Source organism: Hippocampus comes, unplaced genomic scaffold (assembly GCF_001891065.2).
Source record: "Hippocampus comes isolate QL1 unplaced genomic scaffold, H_comes_QL1_v1.1 scaffold237, whole genome shotgun sequence".
Taxonomy (NCBI): domain Eukaryota; kingdom Metazoa; phylum Chordata; class Actinopteri; order Syngnathiformes; family Syngnathidae; genus Hippocampus; species Hippocampus comes.
In genome coordinates, this window is record NW_017806159.1 from 2,190,964 (window position 1) to 2,214,032 (window position 23,069).

At 41.2% G+C, this 23,069-nt stretch overlaps 3 protein-coding genes and 1 long non-coding RNA gene across 9 annotated transcripts; 2 read left to right on the forward strand and 2 right to left on the reverse strand.

Annotated features, from left to right (window-relative positions):
- Positions 1-26: 26 nt before the first annotated feature.
- Positions 27-1,761, forward strand: trappc2 (trafficking protein particle complex subunit 2). 2 transcript variants are annotated; one of them, XM_019895390.1, is made up of 5 exons: positions 27-130; positions 408-519; positions 618-762; positions 867-952; positions 1,037-1,761. In XM_019895390.1, the coding sequence occupies exons 1-5, from the start codon at positions 90-92 to the stop codon at positions 1,133-1,135; spliced, it is 483 nt and encodes a 160-aa protein (XP_019750949.1). In that variant the 5' UTR covers positions 27-89; the 3' UTR covers positions 1,136-1,761. The 2 variants fall into 2 exon arrangements, with proteins under 2 accessions (XP_019750949.1, XP_019750950.1); XM_019895391.1 differs by having other exon boundaries at positions 127-176.
- A 732-nt stretch (positions 1,762-2,493) lies between these two features.
- On the reverse strand, positions 2,494-8,496 carry rab9a (RAB9A, member RAS oncogene family). Of its 4 annotated transcripts, XM_019895387.1 has the most exons (3): positions 7,843-7,954; positions 6,649-7,295; positions 2,494-3,260 (listed from the first exon to the last, which is right to left on the reverse strand). In XM_019895387.1, the coding sequence occupies exon 2, from the start codon at positions 7,256-7,258 to the stop codon at positions 6,650-6,652; it is 609 nt and encodes a 202-aa protein (XP_019750946.1). In that variant the 5' UTR covers positions 7,259-7,295; positions 7,843-7,954; the 3' UTR covers positions 2,494-3,260; position 6,649. The 4 variants fall into 4 exon arrangements, with proteins under 4 accessions (XP_019750946.1, XP_019750948.1, XP_019750945.1 ...); XM_019895389.1 differs by lacking the exons at positions 2,494-3,260; positions 7,843-7,954 and adding an exon at positions 8,398-8,496 and having other exon boundaries at positions 6,309-7,295; XM_019895386.1 differs by lacking the exon at positions 2,494-3,260 and having other exon boundaries at positions 6,309-7,295.
- Positions 5,106-19,473, reverse strand: egfl6 (EGF-like-domain, multiple 6). Of its 2 annotated transcripts, none has more exons than XM_019895366.1 (13): positions 18,905-19,473; positions 16,509-16,615; positions 15,140-15,232; positions 14,929-15,048; positions 14,697-14,816; positions 13,570-13,704; positions 13,357-13,479; positions 12,875-12,937; positions 12,190-12,447; positions 10,864-10,938; positions 10,317-10,412; positions 9,749-10,011; positions 5,106-5,539 (listed from the first exon to the last, which is right to left on the reverse strand). In XM_019895366.1, the coding sequence occupies exons 1-13, from the start codon at positions 18,976-18,978 to the stop codon at positions 5,432-5,434; spliced, it is 1,635 nt and encodes a 544-aa protein (XP_019750925.1). In that variant the 5' UTR covers positions 18,979-19,473; the 3' UTR covers positions 5,106-5,431. The 2 variants fall into 2 exon arrangements, with proteins under 2 accessions (XP_019750925.1, XP_019750924.1); XM_019895365.1 differs by lacking the exons at positions 5,106-5,539; positions 12,875-12,937 and adding exons at positions 8,399-8,677; positions 8,945-9,030 and having other exon boundaries at positions 18,905-19,470.
- Positions 7,922-10,953, forward strand: LOC109531226 (uncharacterized). Its single transcript, XR_002171134.1, has 3 exons — positions 7,922-7,991; positions 9,774-9,835; positions 10,873-10,953. It is a non-coding gene; the product is annotated as an uncharacterized LOC109531226 (long non-coding RNA).
- Positions 19,474-23,069: the final 3,596 nt, after the last annotated feature.

The window sequence follows — 23,069 nt, forward strand, 5'->3', positions numbered from 1 at the left end:
GGCATTCACTTTTAAAGATGAGTATTATTATCCACCACCATAAAAATAATTTATTCGAAAAAAAAAGGCTATGTAAAGTCGTCATCTACATGCGACAGCCGTCGTCGTTTACCGGAAGTAACAACAGCAGGTAAACAAACGTTTCGTACCTTTAATAATGGGCGAGTTTTTGAAATGTACTGTATATCATTTCTACATTTATTTTTTTTTTGATGTGTTGGTGCTGACTTTTATATTCCTATGTTCATTAACCAGCAATTCCAAGTGTAGTTAGGAAATTGTGCCTGTCGTTAATGCGCTACAAATGATGCTAATATTATGGAGTAATTGTTGTTTCACTGAGGACAAGAGGATCAAATAATGGGTGTTGTTTCACTGGTATTTCGCTTGTTGTGATTCCACTGCAGAGGCAGACAAAGACAAAAAATGTCAGGGTGTTTTTACTTTGTCATGGTTGGTCATCATGACAACCCGGTATTTGAGATGGAGTTCTTACCATCCGGGAAGCCTGAATGCAAGGTAAGATGATGATGAATATGATTATGCTGCCACTGTTGAACTTGTCAGGGAAGATGCTTTAATTTCAGTGGCTGATACGGTTTGTTTTTTGACCACAGGATGACCACCGTCATTTAAACCAGTTTATTGCACATGCAGCCCTGGATTTGGTGGATGAAAACATGTGGCTGTCTAACAACATGTACTTAAAAACTGTGGACAAGTTCAACGAGTGGTTTGTGTCCGCCTTTGTCACTGCAGGACATATCCTTTATTGTATTATGTTGTGTTTCCCCACCCCACTGTATGCAATTTGTCCACATCCATTATCGATTTGTGGTCTTGTTTTCTTTAATTTCTTGCCATACATATAAGATTCATCATGCTTCATGATGTGCGACAAGAAGATGGAATCAAGAACTTTTTTAATGATGTGTATGATTTATACATTAAGGTTAGTCACCTGTCTTATAGCGGTCCTCAACAGAGAGTTTGTTGGTGAGTAGCCGATTTAATGTTTTGTTTTTTTCCCTTCCAGTTTGCAATGAATCCATTCTATGAGACCAACGCACCAATCCGCTCCACGGCATTTGAGAGGAAAGTGCAGTTTCTTGGAAAGAAACATCTTCTTAATTAAGTGTGTCACATGCACAGTGTTCTCAGTGCAACATGTTTATTAATGCAATGTTGCTGTCTGGATTGAGTGTTCTTTTTTAAGTGTCTTGTGAATAATGTCTATAAAGCATTTTTGTGACTGCTATACTTGCATTATGGTCATTGCTTTATGTCCTAAAAAGAGAGTTTGCGCTGCTTTTACACTACCTGTAAAAGCAGTTATTTTCCTTTTTTTTTTCTTCATGATGCTGTTCTGTTTTAATGGTACTCATACAAACTGGGTGAAAGAAGCCTGCACAATATCAGAAGCAGGAGGGAGCCCGTGTGGAAAGGAATGCAGTTAAAGTCGAGATAGAGGTGTGACACCTTAGGCTGTAACGCATTTCTTCCGCCCTGTTTTGTTCAAATTAATTCGCTGTCCATCAAGCCTGAATGGGAATCGAAAACCGGTTCCTTTTAGAACCACCTTTCTATTAATTTGATTCCTAATAGTTTGCCTGCTTGCCTATTACCGACAGGATTGATAAGTGATGGGTCTTCTGTTAGAATTTTGTGGAATTGTGTCGCAGGCATTATTTTATGTGCTAGCCACAAAATGGATTACTTTTATGTCATGGAACATTGTCATGCATAAAAATCACTCTTCTTGCCACTGTTTGTTGAACATTTCTTAAAAACTGGAAGTAGATTTGAGAGTTAACGTTGAGTCCCTCTCATGACCCGAAAAGGTCCAACTGTTAAATCTTTGCTATCAGCCCAAGCCATTACCCCACACCTCCGCCATGATCAAAGGTGAGCTCTGTGCGTGCTACTGATGAGTCCATCAATAGTCACTCTTATCTCATGAGTCGATAAGACCTTTGAAAAAAAAAAAAAATCTCCCTTCAGATATTTTTTGGCTACATCATCACGCTGCAACTTAAGTCACTTTCGGGGTGGTCAGAATTCAACCTTCCTTATCTTGGTCATGCCTCCTGGCATTTAACTGTTTGTATTTTCTGGTAGCTTTGCGTTTGATTTTTCTCAAATCTTTGCTTGTTAATTTGTATCACCTCTTGCAACACTGTTGACTTATGAGACGGTTCAATCTATCCCTCTGAATGATCCATTTTATTTTGTTTTTACAATGTTGGGACACCTTTGCTTGATGAGAAGCTGCTGCTTTATTTTAAACAGGGTGTCAATCACCTGAGGTCACATCACCCTTATCCAATAAGCATTTTTACAATGCAGCAAGAAGTACAGTATAGGTCAAAATACTGAGTCTCCAAGTGATAGCACACAGTATATACCGTAAGACCCCTTCATCCATCGTCCAGAATGCTTGTCCTTTCTTCAGGTCATCAGTTCATGTTTGAAGTGGCCACAAAACACACTTACAGATTCTCAGATGCTTTATTTGTTGGTTGGCATATGGATGATGAACAAGAAATGCACATGAGCATTTTATTTCATTTAGGAAAAAAAACTAACTGTAAAGTTAAAACCACAAACAATAAGCTCAATATCCAAGACAATCCCCCAAAATCAACTGACCCAAAATCCAAAGGTAATCTTAAATAATCGGCAGAATTGCACCCATGCTGTCCATCCATTTTCGCGGGCGTGCTGGAGCCTAGCCCAGCTGCCTTCGGGCAGTCGGCGGTTGTCCTCCAATCTTAATTTCTTGTACGAGTGATTAAATAACATAATACAAGTTTCCAGTTTTAATGTTTATATGGATTAGGGAGCATCTGTACTTTGAGGACCTAGAATCAATTCACGAGGCAAAAAACATGTGCAGTGTGAAAAATCGATTGATTTGTTAGTAACATGCCTAAGCGCTAAAAAAAAAAAAAGATGCCAATCTAAATATTAACAAAATCTTCACGTAATTGCACTCATCTACAGATTGGCATGTTTTTTTTAGGTACCCACACAAAGCTAATATGCAGTTAATTCATTCTTAAAATGTGACCTTTGAACTGAGTGAAGGATTCGGTGTACTTTTGTACTAAGACACACTTCGTGCTTCCCCGATTAAACAGACCCCATCTGTAAGCAAACCCTGACAGAACAAATCAAATGTGTTAGAAGTTCCAATAAGGTGTTAATACAGCCTTGTCACTTTAACAGCATTATTTAACATTGCGCACAGCCACTTGGATGTTATGAGCAAATGAACACAGAGCCAGGGCATATATGACAGAATGAGAGTGATGTGGTTGAACCTATGGAAAAAGCCCACAAGTCCTAAGTCATACATTTACAAGCATAAAAAAAAATTAGGGTGAACTTGTAAGGTTGTGCGAATATTTATCTCTTTAAGTACCACCATAACGACTGACATTAAAATGCGGTTGCATAGAATGTTGTATTTGATGTATTCATCAAAAGCAAGACAGAAATGTTATTCCCTAAAAAGTATATTTAATATTATTCTACACCACGTTATGTGTAGTTTGAACCTCAAGACTTGGCTTAAGTACAGGAAAATGCTGTATTGCACAAATGATAGGATTTTCCTCGGGATGAGGCCACACATTTTTCCTCCAAACTGTCCTAGCATGAACTGTCACGGTCTTCATATCTTAAAAATGTCCTTGAAAACTCCCGACTTCTCCAAAAGTATGTGTAACTAGACTGTCTGTCTGTATGTGTTGCGTGTACGACCTTGCCCTCTTCATTACCCAACTCATCATGAGTCATTTTTGTGGAATATTTTTAATCTTGATGACCTAAGAATGTGCGAATGCGCATATATTTGTTTCGTTTGCAATGAGCTGGTGTTTCCATTGTTATCGTTCCTGTCTCGTTTCCGCTGTGTGAACATTCCTTCCTGACTGCAGGGTGATTGCGGTATTGCAGTGAATGTGACAGAGCAGCGAGCACATGGATCCTGGAAGTGTTTTAACTCTTTCAGGATGTCTTTCAAACTGATCAAGTGCAGCTCCCGTACCCTGTGTGTGGACAGGTTAAAGTGTTGAGTTCTCTTGTTTTTTTCTCCTACGGTTATGATGACTTAATGTCATACCAATCGCAGTATTACTAGAATAAAGTTGTTAAATGGTAAAAGTTGCAAAAATTTGAATAAAAATGCAACATGCATAGAAAAGTGTAATGTCCTTAATTTTTTTCAAAGTTAAGTCAAAATGTTTACAGAAAGATGTGATTTTTTTTTTTCATGTGGAAAAAGTCCTATTGACTGAATGACAATGTATAATGACAAAGTCATAAAGTTAACAAAATGAAGTCATAAGACGCTGAAAACAGTTGACATTTGTGTAAAATAATCCCAAAGTCACGTGGAAAAAAAGTTGCATTTTTACAAGAACATTTTTTGCTGATAAGAAAAAATTATTGGAAAAATCACAGTGGGATTTTTTTCCCACCCTCATACTGTGTCATGGGAATGAAGCCATTATTTATCATTTTTGACATAAATTGTCATATAATGAAATAATTTACGCATTAAGTCATGCCTAAAGAGCAGGAAGTCCTTACATTTCATCCATCCATCCATCCATTTTCTGATCCGCTTTATCCTCCAAAGGGTCCCGGAAGGTGCTGGAGCCTATCCCAGCTGTTTTTGGTCAGTAGGCGGGGGACACCCTGAACCGGTTGCCAGCTACTAGCAGGGTACACATAGACGAACGACCATTTACGCTCACAATCACACCTAGTGACAATTTGGAGTGCCTAATCAACCTGCCATGCATGTTTTTTGGGAATGTGGGAGGAACCTGGTCTGCCCGGAGAAAACCCACACAGGCAAGGGGAGAACATGCAAAATCCACACAGGAAGGCCACAGCCGGAATCGAACCCTGCGCGTGTGTACTGTGTGGCGGGCAGTGCAAACCAGTCATTGGATATGCTAACCAGTAGTCGTTCACCGTGTCACCCATATATGGTCAATTGCATTCAATTAGTAGACAATTCCTTCGTGGTATTAAACTGTGATGATGCCCACTGTAATGCATTGTATTCACAGTACAGCCACAAGAGACAGAGATATAAAACAAGAGATTTAATGTAAAACTACAGAGAGATGTGAAAGCAGAATTTACAGCAATAATCCACAGATAATGTTGATAAAATCATACAAACTAGCCTAACTATTGATGTCACACCAAGTTTCAAATTACACAACAAAAAATATTCTTAAAGCAATCTATTATACATAATGACTGAACTTGACCATCAAGTGTTGGCCTTTCAGTATTTTAAGATTTTTATAAAAAATCAGGCCATCCCATTTCAGCTAATATGCAATCACTGGCTCTTAGAATGTCTTAACTTTTTGAAACATTGTCGATATGACTTTGATACATTTGATTCTTAAAAGATCGGAGAGTCATCTTCTTGACACGGCCCCGAGGTCAACACAACATTGTCCAGCCCGATCTCCCCTCCAACGTGTCTCCCACGCTGAGCTTCAAAGATGATCTATAAGGCAAGGCAAAGCGACTTTATTTATTTCATACCGTACACAAAGCAACTCAATGTGCTTCACACAACAAAAAGCACAACGCTGAAAAATATTTACAAACACAACAGTTGAAGATATTGAAAGGCAAAGTAAAAAGAAGTACCTGATTAAAATTATAAAAAGAATGTACTTTGACAACATTTAAACACTTAACAGAAAACTAAAAGTAAAGAAATAAAAGTAGGTTTCCAAAACATCGAAAAGAAAATGATTAAAAACAGTTGAGACAACTAAAATTAAAGGTTTTTCATGTAGATTTAAAAGCATTTACACGCTGGGCTAGCTTCACTTCTGTTGGCACCTTATTCCATTTGTGTGTAGCATAACACCAAAATGCAGCTTCACCATGTTTACTTTTAACTCTGGCTCCCACAATTTTAACCCAAATCTGCTGATCTCAGCTTTTATATTCAATCAACATTATTTAAATATTCAGGACCCAAACCATTCAGTGATTTATCGACCAGTAGAAGAATTTTCAGTAGCAGTCTGAGATTTCGGACTTGGTCTTTGGTTTCTAAAGATAGTGACTTCAAGTGTTTTCAAATAGCAATCCTCCTTTCTTTATTGCACAAAACAATTACCTCTGATTTGTTCTGGTTTAGCTGAAAGAAATGTAGGTCCATCCAGCTGTTGTTGAGTTTTTCTTCTGTTTCATGAAAAAACAAACAAACAAATCGGCCTAACTTTAAGAGCAACACTGGTGTCAAATCGATTGATTTGTTAGTAACATGCCTAAGCGCTAAAAAAAAAAAAAGATGCCAATCTAAATATTAACAAAATCTTCACGTAATTGCACTCATCTACAGATTGGCATGTTTTTTTTAGGTACCCACACAAAGCTAATATGCAGTTAATTCATTCTTAAAATGTGACCTTTGAACTGAGTGAAGGATTCGGTGTACTTTTGTACTAAGACACACTTCGTGCTTCCCCGATTAAACAGACCCCATCTGTAAGCAAACCCTGACAGAACAAATCAAATGTGTTAGAAGTTCCAATAAGGTGTTAATACAGCCTTGTCACTTTAACAGCATTATTTAACATTGCGCACAGCCACTTGGATGTTATGAGCAGCAGGTGGTGGCCGAGCGAGGCTTTCTGTGGAGCTTGACCGTGTCCGTGGGGATGAGGTGGTCCGCTCGCTCGTCCATCGCTAAAACCCTGCGCACCGCCTCCTCGAAGGCCACCGCTACGTTCGTGGCGTCCTTGGCGCTGGTCTCGTAATACGGATGGTCGCCGTTCTCCTGGCACCACTGCCGGGCCTCCTCAGCAGACACCTGCCTCTCGCTAACATCTAGTTTGTTGCCCAGCACGACGAAAGGGAACTTCTCCGGCTCCTTGACGTCCGCGTAGTAGATGAACTCCTTCTTCCAGTTGCCCAAATTGAGGAAGCTCTGGTTGTCGTCGACGCTGAAGGTGAGCAAGCAGCAGTCGGAGCCTCGGTAAAAAGGAGTCCTCAGGCTGCGAAAGCGCTCCTGGCCGGCGGTGTCCCAGATCTGCAAGGTGACCTGGTGGCCGTCCACCTCCAGGTCCTTGTTGAGGAACTCCACGCCGATGGTGTGAAAAAGGTGCGCATCAAACTTGTTGGTGACGTAGCGGTTCATGATGGAGCTCTTTCCCACGCCGCCGTCGCCCAGGAGGATGACTTTCAGCAGAGACGTTTTGTTCGACATGGCCGCTCGTGGCAAATCACTGCGATGAAGGTATGACCTGTTTCAATGATGCAACATGTCACTGCTTTGTTTAACAAGCAAAGCCGTATTTCTCCAAATAGTAGCCTTCAATCGAATAAACGCTGTGTGATTGTATGGTCTGGTCGCCAGTCAATCACAGTGCAGATACAGAGACAGACACCCTCCCCGGACTGCCTGCACCAAAGTTAGATGAGTGCTCGTACACGATCAATGGCTCTCATACATACATAATAAAGCATTAAAATGCACACATGCAACACACAGTGGTGGATGGGACACAGAGACAAGTTTCTAGGATTATTACATTTTCTCTATTCATCCAGGCCTAGTTTCTGGTGCAAAATTCTGCCATTTTCGGTGCAGGGTTTTACGAACTAAGATGCAGTCAAACGGGTTTTTAATTGACATACGTGTGCAGTCAACTGGTTCTGTTTGTGGCTGAGTAAATAAATGCCATTGACCACAAAACACATCAAGTCCTTTTGATACAAGACTATCACAAAAAATGCGTTTCTTTTTACTAAAACACAATCACGAGATGTGATGGCTGGTTGGAGACTCACCACTGATTGATTTAGGCTTCCTCCACTGGTCCAGATCATGTGGTGCAGACCCTGCTAGTCAGTCACATGCTCGTTTGTTCAGTGTTGGAATGGACGGCCATGTAAACTCCACTTGCGCTGCCTACAACACAGCCGTTTGCTTGTAAATGGTTGGTAGGAGAGCGCTTCTTCAACAGGGCAGCTCGCAACGGACGTAGAAAAACGTACTACATAGAAACGCTCCCGATATGTAGTTGAATCCTACAATGGCATAGCTGTGACGCGATATGTACATGTTGTACGTACGTAGTATGCCGATGACACTGCGATCGCGGATAATGCTTCACAAGCTCGCCCTTGTCAGGCAGATCCCAAACAATAAATAGGACAGCAAGGCATCTGCACAGATAGTTATTTTGAAGGCAACTAAATTTTTAGTAGTGTGACGTTGGCCAAGTTTACTTCAGACCAAAATCGCTACGTTGCAGTTCGGTCTATGTAACTAACCGCGTCCACGCCGGTTTGGCCGCGAAATCAAAGAAAGATGTTGAGTGTATGTGTGTGTCACCTCCTTGCCTTTTTTTCGTTGGCCGAGATCAACAATGACAGGTCGTTTCCTTGACTGTCCGAAGGCTCGATGCTAGCGCCAGTAGCCTGTTGGGATGCTAACGATAGCGAGCTTGGAAGCAACAGACAGCCCTGGTCACGTGACAGAAAAGACCAATCAGCGACTCGGTCTGGATCACCGATAAGTAGCGACATTTTAGCTGCGACCAGACCCCAGCTGACAGATGCGCTTGCTTCACGCTACAAGATTAGGTGAATGGCATCTGACGTACGCGGTAATATGTCATTTCTACGATACGGTAACAAGTAAAGAAACATCAATTGTATGTGCAAAACAAGAAACTACCTTTCCTCGGCATTCACGTCTCCCCTTACCGTATCTCACACGCTTGCACTTTCGCCGCTCAGATACCGGCTTTAAACGGAAGCATGTTTGCATTTACTGTAACCGACTGAATATAGCAGTATCTCACACACTTGCACTTTCGCCGCTCGGTTAGATACCGGCTTTAAACGGAAACATGTTTGCATTTACTGTAACCGACTGAATATAGCATCTTGACACGGCCCCGAGGTCAACACAACATTGTCCAGCCCGATCTCCCCTCCAACGTGTCTCCCACGCTGAGCTTCAAAGATGATCTATAAGGCAAGGCAAAGCGACTTTATTTATTTCATACCGTACACAAAGCAACTCAATGTGCTTCACACAACAAAAAGCACAACGCTGAAAAATATTTACAAACACAACAGTTGAAGATATTGAAAGGCAAAGTAAAAAGAAGTACCTGATTAAAATTATAAAAAGAATGTACTTTGACAACATTTAAACATATTTACAAACTAAAGATTTAGAGACATTTAAAAGAAAAAGGCAGAAATAAAAAGCAGCTCCCTGAAATTACAAACAGACCATATAGTGAATAATGATCTAAAAATGCTTACAATACCTTCATCGAAGGAATATGGAAAAGCAAGCATAGTTTTTAACCTGGATTTAGACAGTGACCCAAAATATCAATTGAACCGCTGTCATTTCGGGAAACTGCTAAATATACCTATGTGGCATCTGCATAGCCATGATAGCTAACATTAGCATTTTGAAGCATTTGACTCAAGGGTAACAGAGTATACAGACTGAACAAAAGAGGTACGAGGACTGACCCCTGAGGGACACCACGTGTCACATTAAGCGCTGCACTCAGATCTAATAAGACTAGCAACAACAACATCTTCCCAGCATCAGGGTATCATCTGTAGTAGTACATTGTGTTACGAATTATTATTCTTTGTCTGAAAAAATCTTTTTCGCAATTGTATGGAGTATTGAAATGATATACAACATCACCAAATGACTCACTGATTGTGGTGCTTCCTCTTTCCAGGCCACAGTGAGGAGCTCCGTCTGCCATTCCTGATTCCTGCTGTGGTTTTGCTCCCAAACCGGGTAAGCGTTATTATCCAGCAGCACCCTGAGCGTGCCCACGTTATGACCCACCACACGATAGTTGAAGGTCAGGCAGAAGCTGCCCTGTGTGGTTCGATCACTGAGCAGCAATTTGAGCTTAGCTACGTCCTCCTCCTCCCCAAGTAGACCACTCATAGACATGTAGTACTCAGCCCCTGAAAAAACAGCTCAGTATTCATAGTGTGGCAAGTATTTGCCAATGAACAAATTGAATGTAGTGTCTGCTTGTATATATGTTTAAATTGGGCTAAACAGCATGTTTGTTGCCGTTTTGCTGCTCCAAAATAGTCATCTTTAAATTTTGTATTCAACTCTAGTTTGGTTCACATAAGGTGTAATAAACAGAACCAATAATATTTTTTAATGTTATACCAAAACTGCCTCCCATTAAATAGACTTGGTAACTACTGTAGTAGTAATCTTCGACCATTATTTGTGAAAATAAGACATTTGTCATTACCTCTTCCATGATAAGCGACGCTCCAGTCCATGTCATCAGTCTTGTCTTGAACCCACTCACATGCTCCCTGATCAAAGTTGCAGTCCATGATAAACTCTAGTGCCAAGAAAGAAAAGTTGTCATCATTAATAGTTGTCATCATCCAATTTGTCAAAACTCATTATGCAGTGATATAAAAGAGGGTTTGTCAATCAATGCAGATTTGGACCAACATTTTCAAGAAGTTTCACAAAATGGACATGTATTTTTGTCTTTCATATACCTCTTGTTGTATTTCTGTTTTATATTTAAGAGTAATTCTTTCCACATCTGTACAACAGTTCGTATATACAATTTTAATAATGATGGAAAATATTTGCTCAGATAGGCTCCAGCACTCCCGTGACCCTTGGGAGCATAAGCAGCTCAAATAGTGTTTTTTTTGTCGTTGTTGTTGTTTTTTTTTTTTTGAATGGTTAGCATGAACAAGGGCGGCATAGTGGACTAATCGTTAGTGAAATAATTATGTTCAACTCCAATGTATGCAATAAAAGTGTCATTTTTATACCTTCCTGAGGTGGCGCTGTTTCAAACTGTTTGACCTCTCTGGCCGGACCAAAAACTGATTCAAAGTCCTCGGATGCTACATTGAGAGAGAAGAACAAGTATGAGTGATCTTGTATTGTGGTCCCAGTTATAAAAAAAAGGCTGAACATGATACATGCAAAAATGGTCGATGACTTTATCACAACACATCTATCTGGCTAGAACATCTGACGCCATCTGACACTGTCTTTCAACCAGCAGGCTTTTACCTGCCCTGCTGTCACTTGTGTCCTGAGTGGCGAGGAACTACGACTTTAGGATGCAGCCCCCAAGCATTTCAGGGCTCTTGTAGCAAACCGCCCCCAAGGCAGGCGGCTTTAGACATTTAGACAAGTGACAGCTGGGCTTATTGAACCTGAACACCCTTAAGTGGTCGAGCGCAGTGAAAGATCTCCAGTGCTGACGACAGACCTTCCTACTAGGAGTCGCTCTGTTTGAACGACAGCTGTTTTGAGGAAAGCGTCATAAAAGGCTTCTTAACCTTCTCCCAGGGTATGGGAAACTGATCCAGGACGAGTGTTATCCTTCAGCTCTCACTTGCCAAGAGTTAAAAAAAAAAAATCTCTCCAGTAGGTGATGGATGCCTTAAGGCCTGTCTCTTGCTGTGCAATGCCTTTCACAGACTGTTTCCCTAAAGATTACAGGTGAAATGCGACCTAAAGTAAAATGCATACATACCACTTGCAGACCGCACTGTTCACCATTTTTTTTTTGTTTTTGTTTTTATAGACGGCCCTAATTTCTTGACAACATAAACCAATCATCTTGCACTGTCACATCAGAATTCTACCTGTTTCATTGGTTGTAGACACGACATCAACAAAATCAACAAAGCGCTTTCTAAGAAATCAAGTATTTTGATTGAATGTCCTTGACACATTCCTTGCCAAGAAGAATGAACGTGGTTCCGGAAGAAAAAGGAACACGACTGTCTCCCTTGGTCTGAGATCTGAGGCCTGGCATTTTGAATTGTATCTGAATGATTCCGGGCGTGCTATCGAAGGCATTTTAGGATTTTAGGGTACTATGATTCAATGAAACTAAGAGCGTTGTTGGAATGTGCGGCGCTCCGGTGGTCGTCTGGTCTTTCACCCTGAAGGTTTTGGTTTCACTCCTGAGCCGTTATGACCATCTCAAAGTGTTGTTGAGCAAGATACCTAACCCGTAGTGACTCTTGATGCTGCATCACTAGTAGTTGAATGAGACACAGTGTTAGAGTGCTTTGAGTACTATGAAGCGATACAAATGGATTTCTCGTTACCATTTACACAGAGCAGAAGCCACTTACCGAAAACATCTCCTCTTGGATTAAGCTGGTTGTCTTCCTCTTCTTCTTCTTCCTCTTCCTCTTCTTCTTCCTCGGGAAACTCATCCACTGGCGTCTCCACAGTTGGATCGCCCGTGTGGATCTCTCCGGCATAGTCAAATGGCTGCTGGTGTGTTCTCGTGCGCGGGGTTGCAACTGGTTCAGGGATAATGTTTTTGATTCTCTCATTCTCAAGTTTACCGCCCAGATGTCCCGGCCTTTCTTCGGAGTCTGGTATGGCTATAGGCAAAGACAGGAACCAAATTAGGCGCGTGGGACTTCAAACTGACAGTGTTTCACCAGAATGTTATGCATCAGCGCATCTTCTGAATACCTTGCGTATTACTATTAACAAAAAGGCAAGACTGCATATATTTGCAATGACTAACATGCAATTGAAACATCATAATACTAATGTCATTCAGATTTGTTACCTGTTGGCAAAAGCATTCAATCACGCCAATATTTGTACGTTATATGGTCAAAGGTCATGCAGCAGTTTGCAGGCCTGATTTCAAACATAATGTGCTGTGAGACGACATGACCAGCCACGAGCAAAGTCAAGAAGACGACTTTTTGGAAAGAGTCGAGGAAGCAGGCGGTTAATGGAGTTGCCGGGCAGGGAGGTAGCAGTGAAAGCAGCGTCTCGAATTCCACACAGTCTCACCATTGAGGACATGATCTGCCCTGTCTTTCTTTCCATTCCATGACCTCTGATAAAACGGCTTGACTATAAGAAATAAAAGCACCTTTATTTCAATCAAGATCCTCTGTCTGACGATCGATATCACTTTAGTGTACGTAACCGTCACCTGGACGAAGGCTAATGAATCTTGCCATTTTTCTTCAATTGCCAAACACTAACATATTTACTGAAGTGTGCTGACAATCTCTGGCTCACTCCTTCCAACATCTGCAAAATCTTACTGGCTCCGAGTGCAGGAAATCAGTCTCGGACAGACTGGTTATATGTTAATACTTAAACTAAAACTATGCAGCTGTAGAATGTCTGTCGGTCCAGCAGAGTGTCAGAAAAAGACAGACATATGTTGTTGAACACTTTGCATGAAGATTTATGACATATCAAATGAAACCCGTGAGACTAGTTGCTTTGTAACTCCGTCTAGAATATCATGTCTGGGAACTCACCGGAGCATTCAAAGCCATTGCCTCGGAAGCCTGACTTGCACCTGCACTTGTATGATCCTTGAGTGTTCAGACAGACAGCTTGACGGCTGCACTTGTTGGTGCTGGATGCACACTCGTCAAGGTCTGGAAATTGGGAAAAAAAAAGCCTTTTGTACCTTTAGGATCATAAATAAACACGGAGGTGAGTCCCGAATGATTTTAGGGATACCTTACCTACACAGTCATATTTTCCATCTACATATTTCAGATCAAATCCATCCCGGCACTTGCAGAAATAGCTGCCGAATGTGTTCACACATTGCCTGTTATATGGACACAGGTTGCTTCCAGTCGCACATTCGTCAATATCTGCGGGGAAATCAAGCACATAACGCCAAGTCACAAGAACAATCGTAACAATTACATCCCCAGGAGTATCAACTGCATGTTAAAAATTGTTTCTTCCTCTTAATTTTGATGCGGATGCACTGCAACTTCTAAAAATCATGGGCCGAGTCAGACAGCTGTACCAAAATCTAATGCCGTAGAAGTCACATTTCTCATCCTTGTCTGCTCTATTTCATGATTGCTCCATGCCAGAAAACTGCACAATGAGAAATGTGACCTCCAACCTGGACTGCTCATCACCTGACTTTATGGAGATGAAGAACCACACTGATGTCATACGGACAGGCATTCTATCTATAGCTTGTCGAAGCAGTCAGACATGTTTTTCATGTGTACGTTTGATGAGAACATTTTAACCTTGTCAGTTATGAGTAGGATAACATGGAGCATGAGTGTGTGCATGTGTTCATAAATAATGCCAGTAACTGCTGGTATAACTAAAGCCAGCGAGACAACTATTTTGCCTCTAGGTGAGGCTCTCTTTGTCCAGATGCCTCCCCTTATGAGTGCATCTGTCTTACAGGGCCTTGTAAATGTCAGCAATGGCAAATAGGCTGAAATATGAAGATGTACAGCATTTTTGAAATGATTGTTGGCTCACTCAGGTATCTGAAATGCCTCCAACTCCTTTGTCTCCGTCCCTATGTTTTAGTAGTACCCTCACCAAATTGTCTCTGTTTCAGCCCACAACGTGCTTTGGAACCACAAACCTAATTGCCTCCCTCTGATTTACCTGCCAAGCATGCAATAGCCGCATAAAGGAATCTTGATAGAGTTGTCGACTTTGCATAAACCCCCAATCCCCAACGAATTGGAATCAAGCCAAGGTCAATTCCTTCCTCTCTTTGCATCCCGAGTTTCTTTTCCGACCTCTTACTGTCTTTGATTGCGCCATATGTTAGACAAATGTACTTGTGCAACAGTTTCTTTGAAAGTCACTTTTTTTTCCTCACCTACGCAAGTCCTCTCATCTGCTGCCAGCTGCAGTCCCACAGAGGGGCAGAGGCAGCGAATCTCGCCCTGAACTTCCTCGCAGCCATACTGACAATGAGCGAGCGAGCAGGTCCTGGAATCTAACATGCATGTTCAGCAACACACACACACACATACACACACACATACACAAAATCCCTGAATGAAAATTTTATATATTATGTGCAAAGACGATTATTAGGAGATACTCACTGCCACAAGATCCATCAGGCATCAAGGTGTATCCGTTGAGGCAGTAACATTTGTAACTGCCATGGGTGTTCATGCAGCGATGTTCACACGGACGAGGGATCAAGCCACATTCGTTCAAGTCTTCGAATGAGGAAAAAGTATATTTTCCCATTCCGTCAACTGGAAGCAGCACTTTTCAATCCAAAAGTTATAACCGAGAATGCATATTCACCCTGGTTGCATGTTTTTCCAGTGTATCCCAGGAAGCACTTGCATTTGTTGGGTCCAACGCATTCGCCGTGCTTGCAGCCTGGCTCACACTGAGCTGGAAAAAACATTTAGCATGAAGAAGCAGATCAATCTTAGTAGTCGGCTTCAGAAAACGGGTGAGCCGTGATTGGTCGTTAGCTGAGCCCTGAGCAAATGTGATGTCATTTTCAGTTGACGGAACGTGGCAAAATGGCCGCCCCCTGAGACGGCTAAAAACGGGTAGATTCTGCTGCTGAACTCATTTTCCACAAACGCATTATTAAATCAGAATACTGCGTTTAGACTCGTGGAGGCGCATAGAACATATTATTTTCAAGAAATTTTGGGGTTGACTTCCCCTTTAAGAAACTGCACATACTTGTGTGTATGATGTACAACAATGATCTATAAGTCTATAAGTCTTGGAGACTTGGACTTAAGAGTTTGTCTGAGGATTTTTATTGGAGTTTAGAGATGGCCTGGCTATCACTTGATCCATAAGCACTTCGACACAGAGTTGGTGCAAACTTGCAACAGAAGATACTGCATTAATGTGACTTTGTAATACAGAACCTAGCGATGTGGAACGTTGCAGCAACTGTGTGTGCTTTCACACAATGACAAGGCATCCCATGGTTAGATAATTAGATGCTCGACAACGTCAGTGGCAGCATCTGGTGTGCGTATATAAAATACTGGAAAACAGATGGGATCAACTTTGTTTCCTCCATTCTCTGGCGGTGCCGTTAAGTGACTCGGAAAAGAGACAAAGAAAAAAGCAAAAATGATGGCTTTTACATGTTACAAGGTTCTTTTTGTGGTTTGATGTGGTTGAGGTTAAGTTCTTCCATACCAAATTCCAAATCCAAACCCTTGCTTGTTCACAAAGGCACAATCGCGCTTTGTTCATAGACTGGTCTTTACTAGACGGTCCCATAAAGTGGAAAGTATACAGTTGTGCAAAATTTCTCGACGTAATGTATGATTCTGTTTGATGTGGATTTTGTAAGATTCAGGAAGAGCAAAGACAACACAGCCCAATCCACTTTTGATTATGATTAGGAGATCGGTATCAGATATGAAGACAAGACACAATGATAATTCGATATCCCATTATTTCAGACAGTCCCACAAAGTGGAAAGATGTGGATTTTGTAAGATTCAGGAAGAGCAAAGGCAACAAAGCCCAATCCACTTTTGATTACGATTAGGAGATCAGTACTCATAAATGCATCCAATGTAGCAGATATTAAGACAAGACACAATGATAATTCGATATCCCATTATTTTTATTTTTTTTTAATGAATGAATAATGAATTTTAATGAATCAATCAACCTTGACCTTTCTTACCCTCACACTGGCCTCTGCGATTTTTCTTCCAGCCGTAGCAACACTCCAGCCTCCTGCCATAGCGACACACACCTGGTTGGTTTCCAGTAGAAACTTGTCTGAGCTGCCTTTGTAGAAGAGCAGAGAGGTTCAAGGTAAGACGTGTAATCTTATTGTCCGACCAATATTTATAGCTCACATGGAGAGTTTGCATTTGTTGCTTGGAGCAAAATGTTCTCTTCACACTGAAACACGTGTAACTTGGTGGTCCATGTAAGCATGTCCAAAGGAGAAAAAAAAGGGAAGAAAAGAAGGATACCAACACATCCTTAGTCTAACAAATGGGCATTTTTTTTTTCATGCTAATTATAGTAGTGGTATGAAAACATAGTCAAACCTCCTTCCATGCTTCCTTTGGTCATAAAAGTGGGATTCCCCAAAGAGCAACAGTCAGTTGACAGGATGTTGAAAATCACCCTAATCAGACTCTTCCTGCTTCCTGCACCTTGACACCTTACGCAACACCTAATTACCTCCACCGAGCACAGAGCGCATGGTTGTGTTTGAATATTTCTACTTTACAAGCCAAACTAGATTTTGCTGCGAAGTTCGAATTTTTCATAAATGTCATTGATTAAAGTGACCAGCTGAAGGTTGTAGTTGTTCCTGCCAGCGACAGTATGACAGGTGGTACAGGTTCCGCCTCGGTGGCCGGAGGTATGAATGCACTCTACTGAGTGCCGTTTTGTTGTCAGTTTGTTGGAGTGGTTGCACGATTACACATAAAATATACGACTGAACTGAATTTCATGTCACCGCGCCCGCCATGAAATATTGTCGAGGATCTTGGTCAAGGTGTTGATAGTGGAGTTTATTTTCACTTTTGCCATTTCGAGCCACTTAACATTGAAACACGTGTAGCTTGGTGGTCCGTGTAAGCATGTCCAAAGGAGAAAAAAAAGGGAAGAAAAGAAGGATACCAACACATCCTTAGTCTAACAAATGGGCATTTTTTTTTCATGCTAATTATAGTAGTGGTATGAAAACATAGTCAAACCTCCTTCCATGCTTCCTTTGGTCATAAAAGTGGGATTCCCCAAAGAGCAACAGTCAGTTGACAGGATGTTGAAAATCACCCTAATCAGACTCTTCCTGCTTCCTGCACCTTGACACCTTACGCAACACCTAATTACCTCCACCGAGCACAGAGCGCATGGTTGTGTTTGAATATTTCTACTTTACAAGCCAAACTAGATTTTGCTGCGAAGTTCGAATTTTTCATAAATGTCATTGATTAAAGTGACCAGCTGAAGGTTGTAGTTGTTCCTGCCAGCGACAGTATGACAGGTGGTACAGGTTCCGCCTCGGTGGCCGGAGGTATGAATGCACTCTTCTTGCAACCCTTTTGTTGTTACTTTTGTTGGAGTGGTTGCACGATTACACATAAAATATACGACTGAACTGAATTTCATGTCACCGCGCCCGCCATGAAATATTGTCGAGGATCTTGGTCAAGGCGTTGATAGTGGAGTTTATTTTCACTTTTGCCATTTCGAGCCACTTATAAAACTTTTGATGATGCCAAGGCAAGCCGTCAATGGGACCCTCCGCGGCATGCTACATAAAAGGACATCCTGGCCATCCGTTTGCAACTTCTCGTCATCCTCCATGAGCTAAGAGCTCGGATCTTAACTGACAAACAGATGGATGAAACAAACTCGATTAATGCGCGCCATGATTTTATGGTCTTGGCGGAGGTCTGTACGCTCCAATGAGTGATATTCTAGTGTAGTCTGTTTTTGTGGGCCGGCATCTTCCTCCACTTCTGTTCTGGCATCAGCATGCATCACATTTAGAATAACGTACAGTGCAAAGAGGTGACATTACATGTGTATATTTAGAACCTGAAGTAAATGAAGTCTTTTTACACAGAGATTCAACATTTTAGGAATGCATAATGAGATGAGTCGCCATGTTTATACATCCATCAGGCTCAGTTTTGGGGTGTCGGGCAGCAACCCCCTAAAAGGGGTCTCGGCTCCGGCGGAACTTGAGGAATCTGAGACAGGAGTTAAATCAACCAAAATAGCCCACGGGAGAGTGACAGGTGCTCTTTAGGTATTAACTTCCGTTGCCCCATTTAACCGACAGTTGGAACAGTGAAACATGCCATTACGTTGATTATATAGCATGAGAGTTAAATGAATGCCGTTTAAAAAAAAAATCAAAAAACACACTGAACCCACAAATCGTCACTGTCCTGTGAAAAACACGTATGTCAACTTTTGTCATTTAAAAAAAAATACACCAATGGGATGTCTGAAACGCAGGTACCCCATTCATGTAAAAATGGCAAAAATGGACCTCCGTGTTTTTCTCAGGACAGCGATGAAATGCTTATAATGGTTGCAACTCACCTATGTGCTTCTGCATCTTGAGATGAAATGTGGAGCAGGAACAAAAGCGCACTGACGACAGTGGTTGTATTCATCGCTGGGAGTTCTCTTCCTCCACACTGGCTTTTGTGTTGCTGTTAAGACGTTCTCTCAGTTGCTCCCGCAGATCTGAAGCTTTTCTATTTGCACAATGTACGCTGTGTTGCATTTACTTCCACAACAAGAACTCCTCTAGGGAAGAAAAAAAAAGCTCTTTCTCTTCAAAGCTGCAGCCCCACTCAGTGTCCCATTATTTGCTCTTTCCTCTCTGGAAATAAAGAAGTGAGGAGGACTAGGTTGGTTGTGAAGTAGGGGTGGGTTTGTAAGCGGGGTGGGGATTATGTCTCCTCACTGAAACCCAATACACATACCACATGGAATTCCTACTGCAGGTCTGCAAAAAGGGTGAAAGCAAGTCAAATTGATCCAGTTTTTGTCTTACATGTGAGAATGTTACATGCATTTACCTGACCTGTGTTTGCGCTCGATAATGTCATGAGCTGTAGCAGTTAATTGTTGAAGTGCAACCTCACACACACACACACACACACACACACACACACACACACACACACACATGCAGGCGTCAGTCCTAAAAGTGTTGAATGGGCTCTCACATGTCAACATCTGGTCCTCTCTAACCTCAGAGATGGATGGCTTTAAGCTTTGATGGTGATTTGGTGACCAACTTCAATCATCATAGTTGTTGTAAACCACATAGTCATGTTAAATAGGGTATTGCAATTGTTTCATAGCCATCAACGTCTGTTTGACTTGCACTGGATCCCTGATGGTTTTACAGTATTAAAAACCTCTCTCTCCCTGTAGTGTGTGTATGTGTGTGTGTGTGTGTGTGTGTGTGTGTGTGTGTGTGTGTGTGTGTGTGTGTGTGTGTGTGTGCTTAATATCAATGCGCCATTTTCGTGACCAAAAGTACACTACATTTTAGAGTAGTTAAAAGCAGGTCTAAGTTGTGGCGCAGGTGGGGTAACGCGATTTTGAATTGATCGAGGCAGAGTTAGACGCACACACATTTAAACATGCATGGCAGGTTAATCGAACACTCTAAATTGTCCCTAGGTGTGATCGTGAGCACGGATGGTTGTTTATCTATTTAGGCCTTGCGATTGGCTGGCAACCAGTTCAGTGTGTCCCCCCCATCTACTGCCTGAAGAGAGCTGGTATAGGCTTTAGCATGCCCGTAACACTTGTGAAGATAAGCGGATTAGAAAATGGACGGATGGATTACATTATACACTAATTATTTAAAAAATGGAAATAAATTATGTCAAATATTTAAATAAGGTGACTGATGAATGATTGATCTGTTTCATTGATCTCATCTATTTACAGTAATTTTGGCACATAAAAAAATCAAATATGAACACATTTTTCATCATCATCATTGAATCTCACCAACCTTGAACATTCAAGATCAAAAATCAATCTCAAACCATTCATTTTTGGAGTTTTTTTTTTTAAATACATTAATAGAACAAGGTATTTAAACATCACCACAAATATAAATTGTGGCGATCGTGGATATTTGGTTGCATGGAAGCAATTCAAGGTTATGTGAAAAATCTCAACGTGTAGCTGAAGTGGCCACGTGGGCTTTTGTGGCTTGGTCCACAATACCTCAAGTGTGGCTCCAGTGTGATTTAAAGGCTGCTAAAAGACATCTGGACCCCTAATTTCAAGTTCACCTCAATGGTAACTCGGAGTGGTAAAGCTGTCGAAACCATCAAAATCCTTTATTTATTTTTTTTTTTTAGCGACTGCTGATATTTCACTTAGTTTTAATGAGAAACATTAAAATGAGTCTTGATAGTTTGACAAGGTGTAACAAAAAATGTATTGATTATGATATAATACTGTACTCTCTTTCCTTATTATAGTATTAAAAGTGTGAGTAGCCATTTCGAAACTTAGCTGATGAATGAAGCAAAGATGTTGTGTCCAATTTGTTTGCTTATTATGCTTTTGCTTTGAGCACCTTAATTGCACAGCTAATTTTTAACCACTAGGGGGAGACCTGTGCCAACATTCAAGAAAGGAACCAGTCGTTGGCCAGAGTAAAGGTCGCAATGTTTTGTCATATGGGTTGCAAACTTTGGCAAAAAATATCCTAAATTATTACACTGGCGCTTAGTTGATCTGTTACAGCATTTACATTTATTTTATTTTATAGTTTCTCGTCTTTGTAATATTTCCATGTAAATATGGCTTGATGCGATGATATATTTCATCTGGTGTTGCAGTTGTATTTCTTGACAGGGAACTTGTGGTTTGCCTCACTTCACTTTCTTTGCGTATCGTCTCTGTCCAGTGAAAAGCAGGTGGCTCTATAACAGCAACAAAAACGTGTCGACACTATACTTTTCAATCAATTTGGTTCGGGTAATTTGCTGAATTGCAAGGCGAGGCGGCCATCGATTGTGTGCTGTTTCCGAATTGTATTTTAAAAGTGTTCAATACCAAAGCATCTAATGCATCTGCTATGTAACATAGCTCATATTCATGTCTGTGTCTTTGGAAATGCAAGTTGCCAATAATGTCGTAGGCCTTGTTAACCCAAGCATTACACAGTGGGCAACCCCATCGCTCCACAAAAACTCATTCAGACAATTGCAAGTGACCTGGAGCTTTCAAACAATTAGTTCTAATTTGATCACGCAGTGAATGGCGTTCTTGGACTCCCCGCCTCCCAGTCAACATGGAGACGCGCGCTCATCCACTCAGAGTGATCAAGAGCGAGGCTTTTACTATAAAAGGAGACACATGACAGTTGATGGGTGACTTTGCAATGCGCGAACGCAACCACATCCTGCCCGCAGCAGCAGGAGATGACATGCACAGCCTGCAAGGCTGACTGAAATAAGAGTGAGCTAATAAAATATACTTAGAGGTTATCTACTTTCAGCTTAATGGAGGCTGAAGGCATTTAATAGTACAGTATACGCCATCTTTTTATTCCATCCCGAGTGTGAAAAGTTACCTTTGATCAGTTAGTTAGTCAATTCGTCATTAACCAACAAAATAGTTAGTTAGTTAGTTTGTTTGTGAGTTAGTTAGTGAACAAGTCTTTATTTTTTATTTATTTATTTTTATTTTTCTCTTCACTACCCCCAATTTTGCTGCTGTAGACTGCAAATTTCCCCAATGTGGGAAAAATAAAGGTTATCTTATCTTATCTTATATATGTAACATTTTTTTAACCCTCTCAGGGACAGCTGTTACTACAGTGGACAGTTTTTCATGTTATCAGGTTTCAGGTTATCATGATTGGTGTATGAAGGGGTTAATCAAACAAGTAAGAAGGGCAGGTTTAGCATTGTTCTGCTTCAACAGAGGTCGAGGCTCTACTTCTTGTTTACTTGAATGTGTCGTTTTGCGCAATAGTGAATTTGGCTCTTCTATCATGTTTGTATTTCTCGAGGACTCAAGTGATGAGGGCTCAAATTACATGAAACTGCACACATTCCTGTTAACACATCTGGGTTCGAATTCAGGCCTTCCTTTGTGAAGTTTACATGCTCTCCCGTGTAGTTTGATTCTTTTGTGCAGGATTGTAAAAAAATATGGTGACAATTTCAAGCTCTTTTTTTTTGTCATCACTTATCACTTAACAGGCCTTTGGTTTCTCATCCTGTTATTCAGGTTGTTGTTTAGATCGGCTGCACACAATGACCGGGTGCCTTTGAGTGGCTTGAAACCAGTGCGACCAGTGAGCCCCCAAACCACCTTGGGGTATAGTCAGATGCCAACAACCCCCCTCTAAACTTTACCCTTGTGACGGCATAAGCGCACTCTTTGTTTTGTCCTCAGCTTGACGTCTTCCGCCTCTCCTCCTCACGTTACGAATACAGCAGCAAACACAGTGCACCACAGGGGGGATGAAGGCTTCATGATGAAGTCCTCTACCCCTCCTTTGGCTTCATGAGTGACTCACTGTTGTTGTTGTTTTTTTTTTTTTTAAATTTTATTTTTTTTATGGGATTTCCTGGTCTAAAAGATGATAGTGTACGATTAATTCTGTCTCAGATGCCAAGTGGTAACATTTTTTTCCCTCCTTTTAGTGATTTTAGTGTAATGCTGACCTACTATCACATTACAAAACAAGAGCAAATGTACTTTGGTGAAGTGA

Bases quoted from the DNA above. Each gene is read 5' to 3' on its own strand.
- trappc2 (XM_019895390.1), top strand. From the start codon at position 90: ATGCGACAGCCGTCGTCGTTTACCGGAAGTAACAACAGCAG. The intron at 520-617 runs GTAAGATGATGA...TTTTGACCACAG, and splicing joins CCGGGAAGCCTGAATGCAAG to GATGACCACCGTCATTTAAA. The intron at 763-866 runs ATATCCTTTATT...TTCTTGCCATAC, and splicing joins CGCCTTTGTCACTGCAGGAC to ATATAAGATTCATCATGCTT.
- rab9a (XM_019895387.1), bottom strand. From the start codon at position 7,258: ATGTCGAACAAAACGTCTCTGCTGAAAGTCATCCTCCTGGGCGACGGC.
- egfl6 (XM_019895366.1), bottom strand. From the start codon at position 18,978: ATGAATACAACCACTGTCGTCAGTGCGCTTTTGTTCCTGCTCCACATT. The intron at 16,616-18,904 runs GTGAGTTGCAAC...TCTTCTACAAAG, and splicing joins CAAGATGCAGAAGCACATAG to GCAGCTCAGACAAGTTTCTA. The intron at 15,233-16,508 runs GTAAGAAAGGTC...TGTTTTTTCCAG, and splicing joins TCGCAGAGGCCAGTGTGAGG to CTCAGTGTGAGCCAGGCTGC.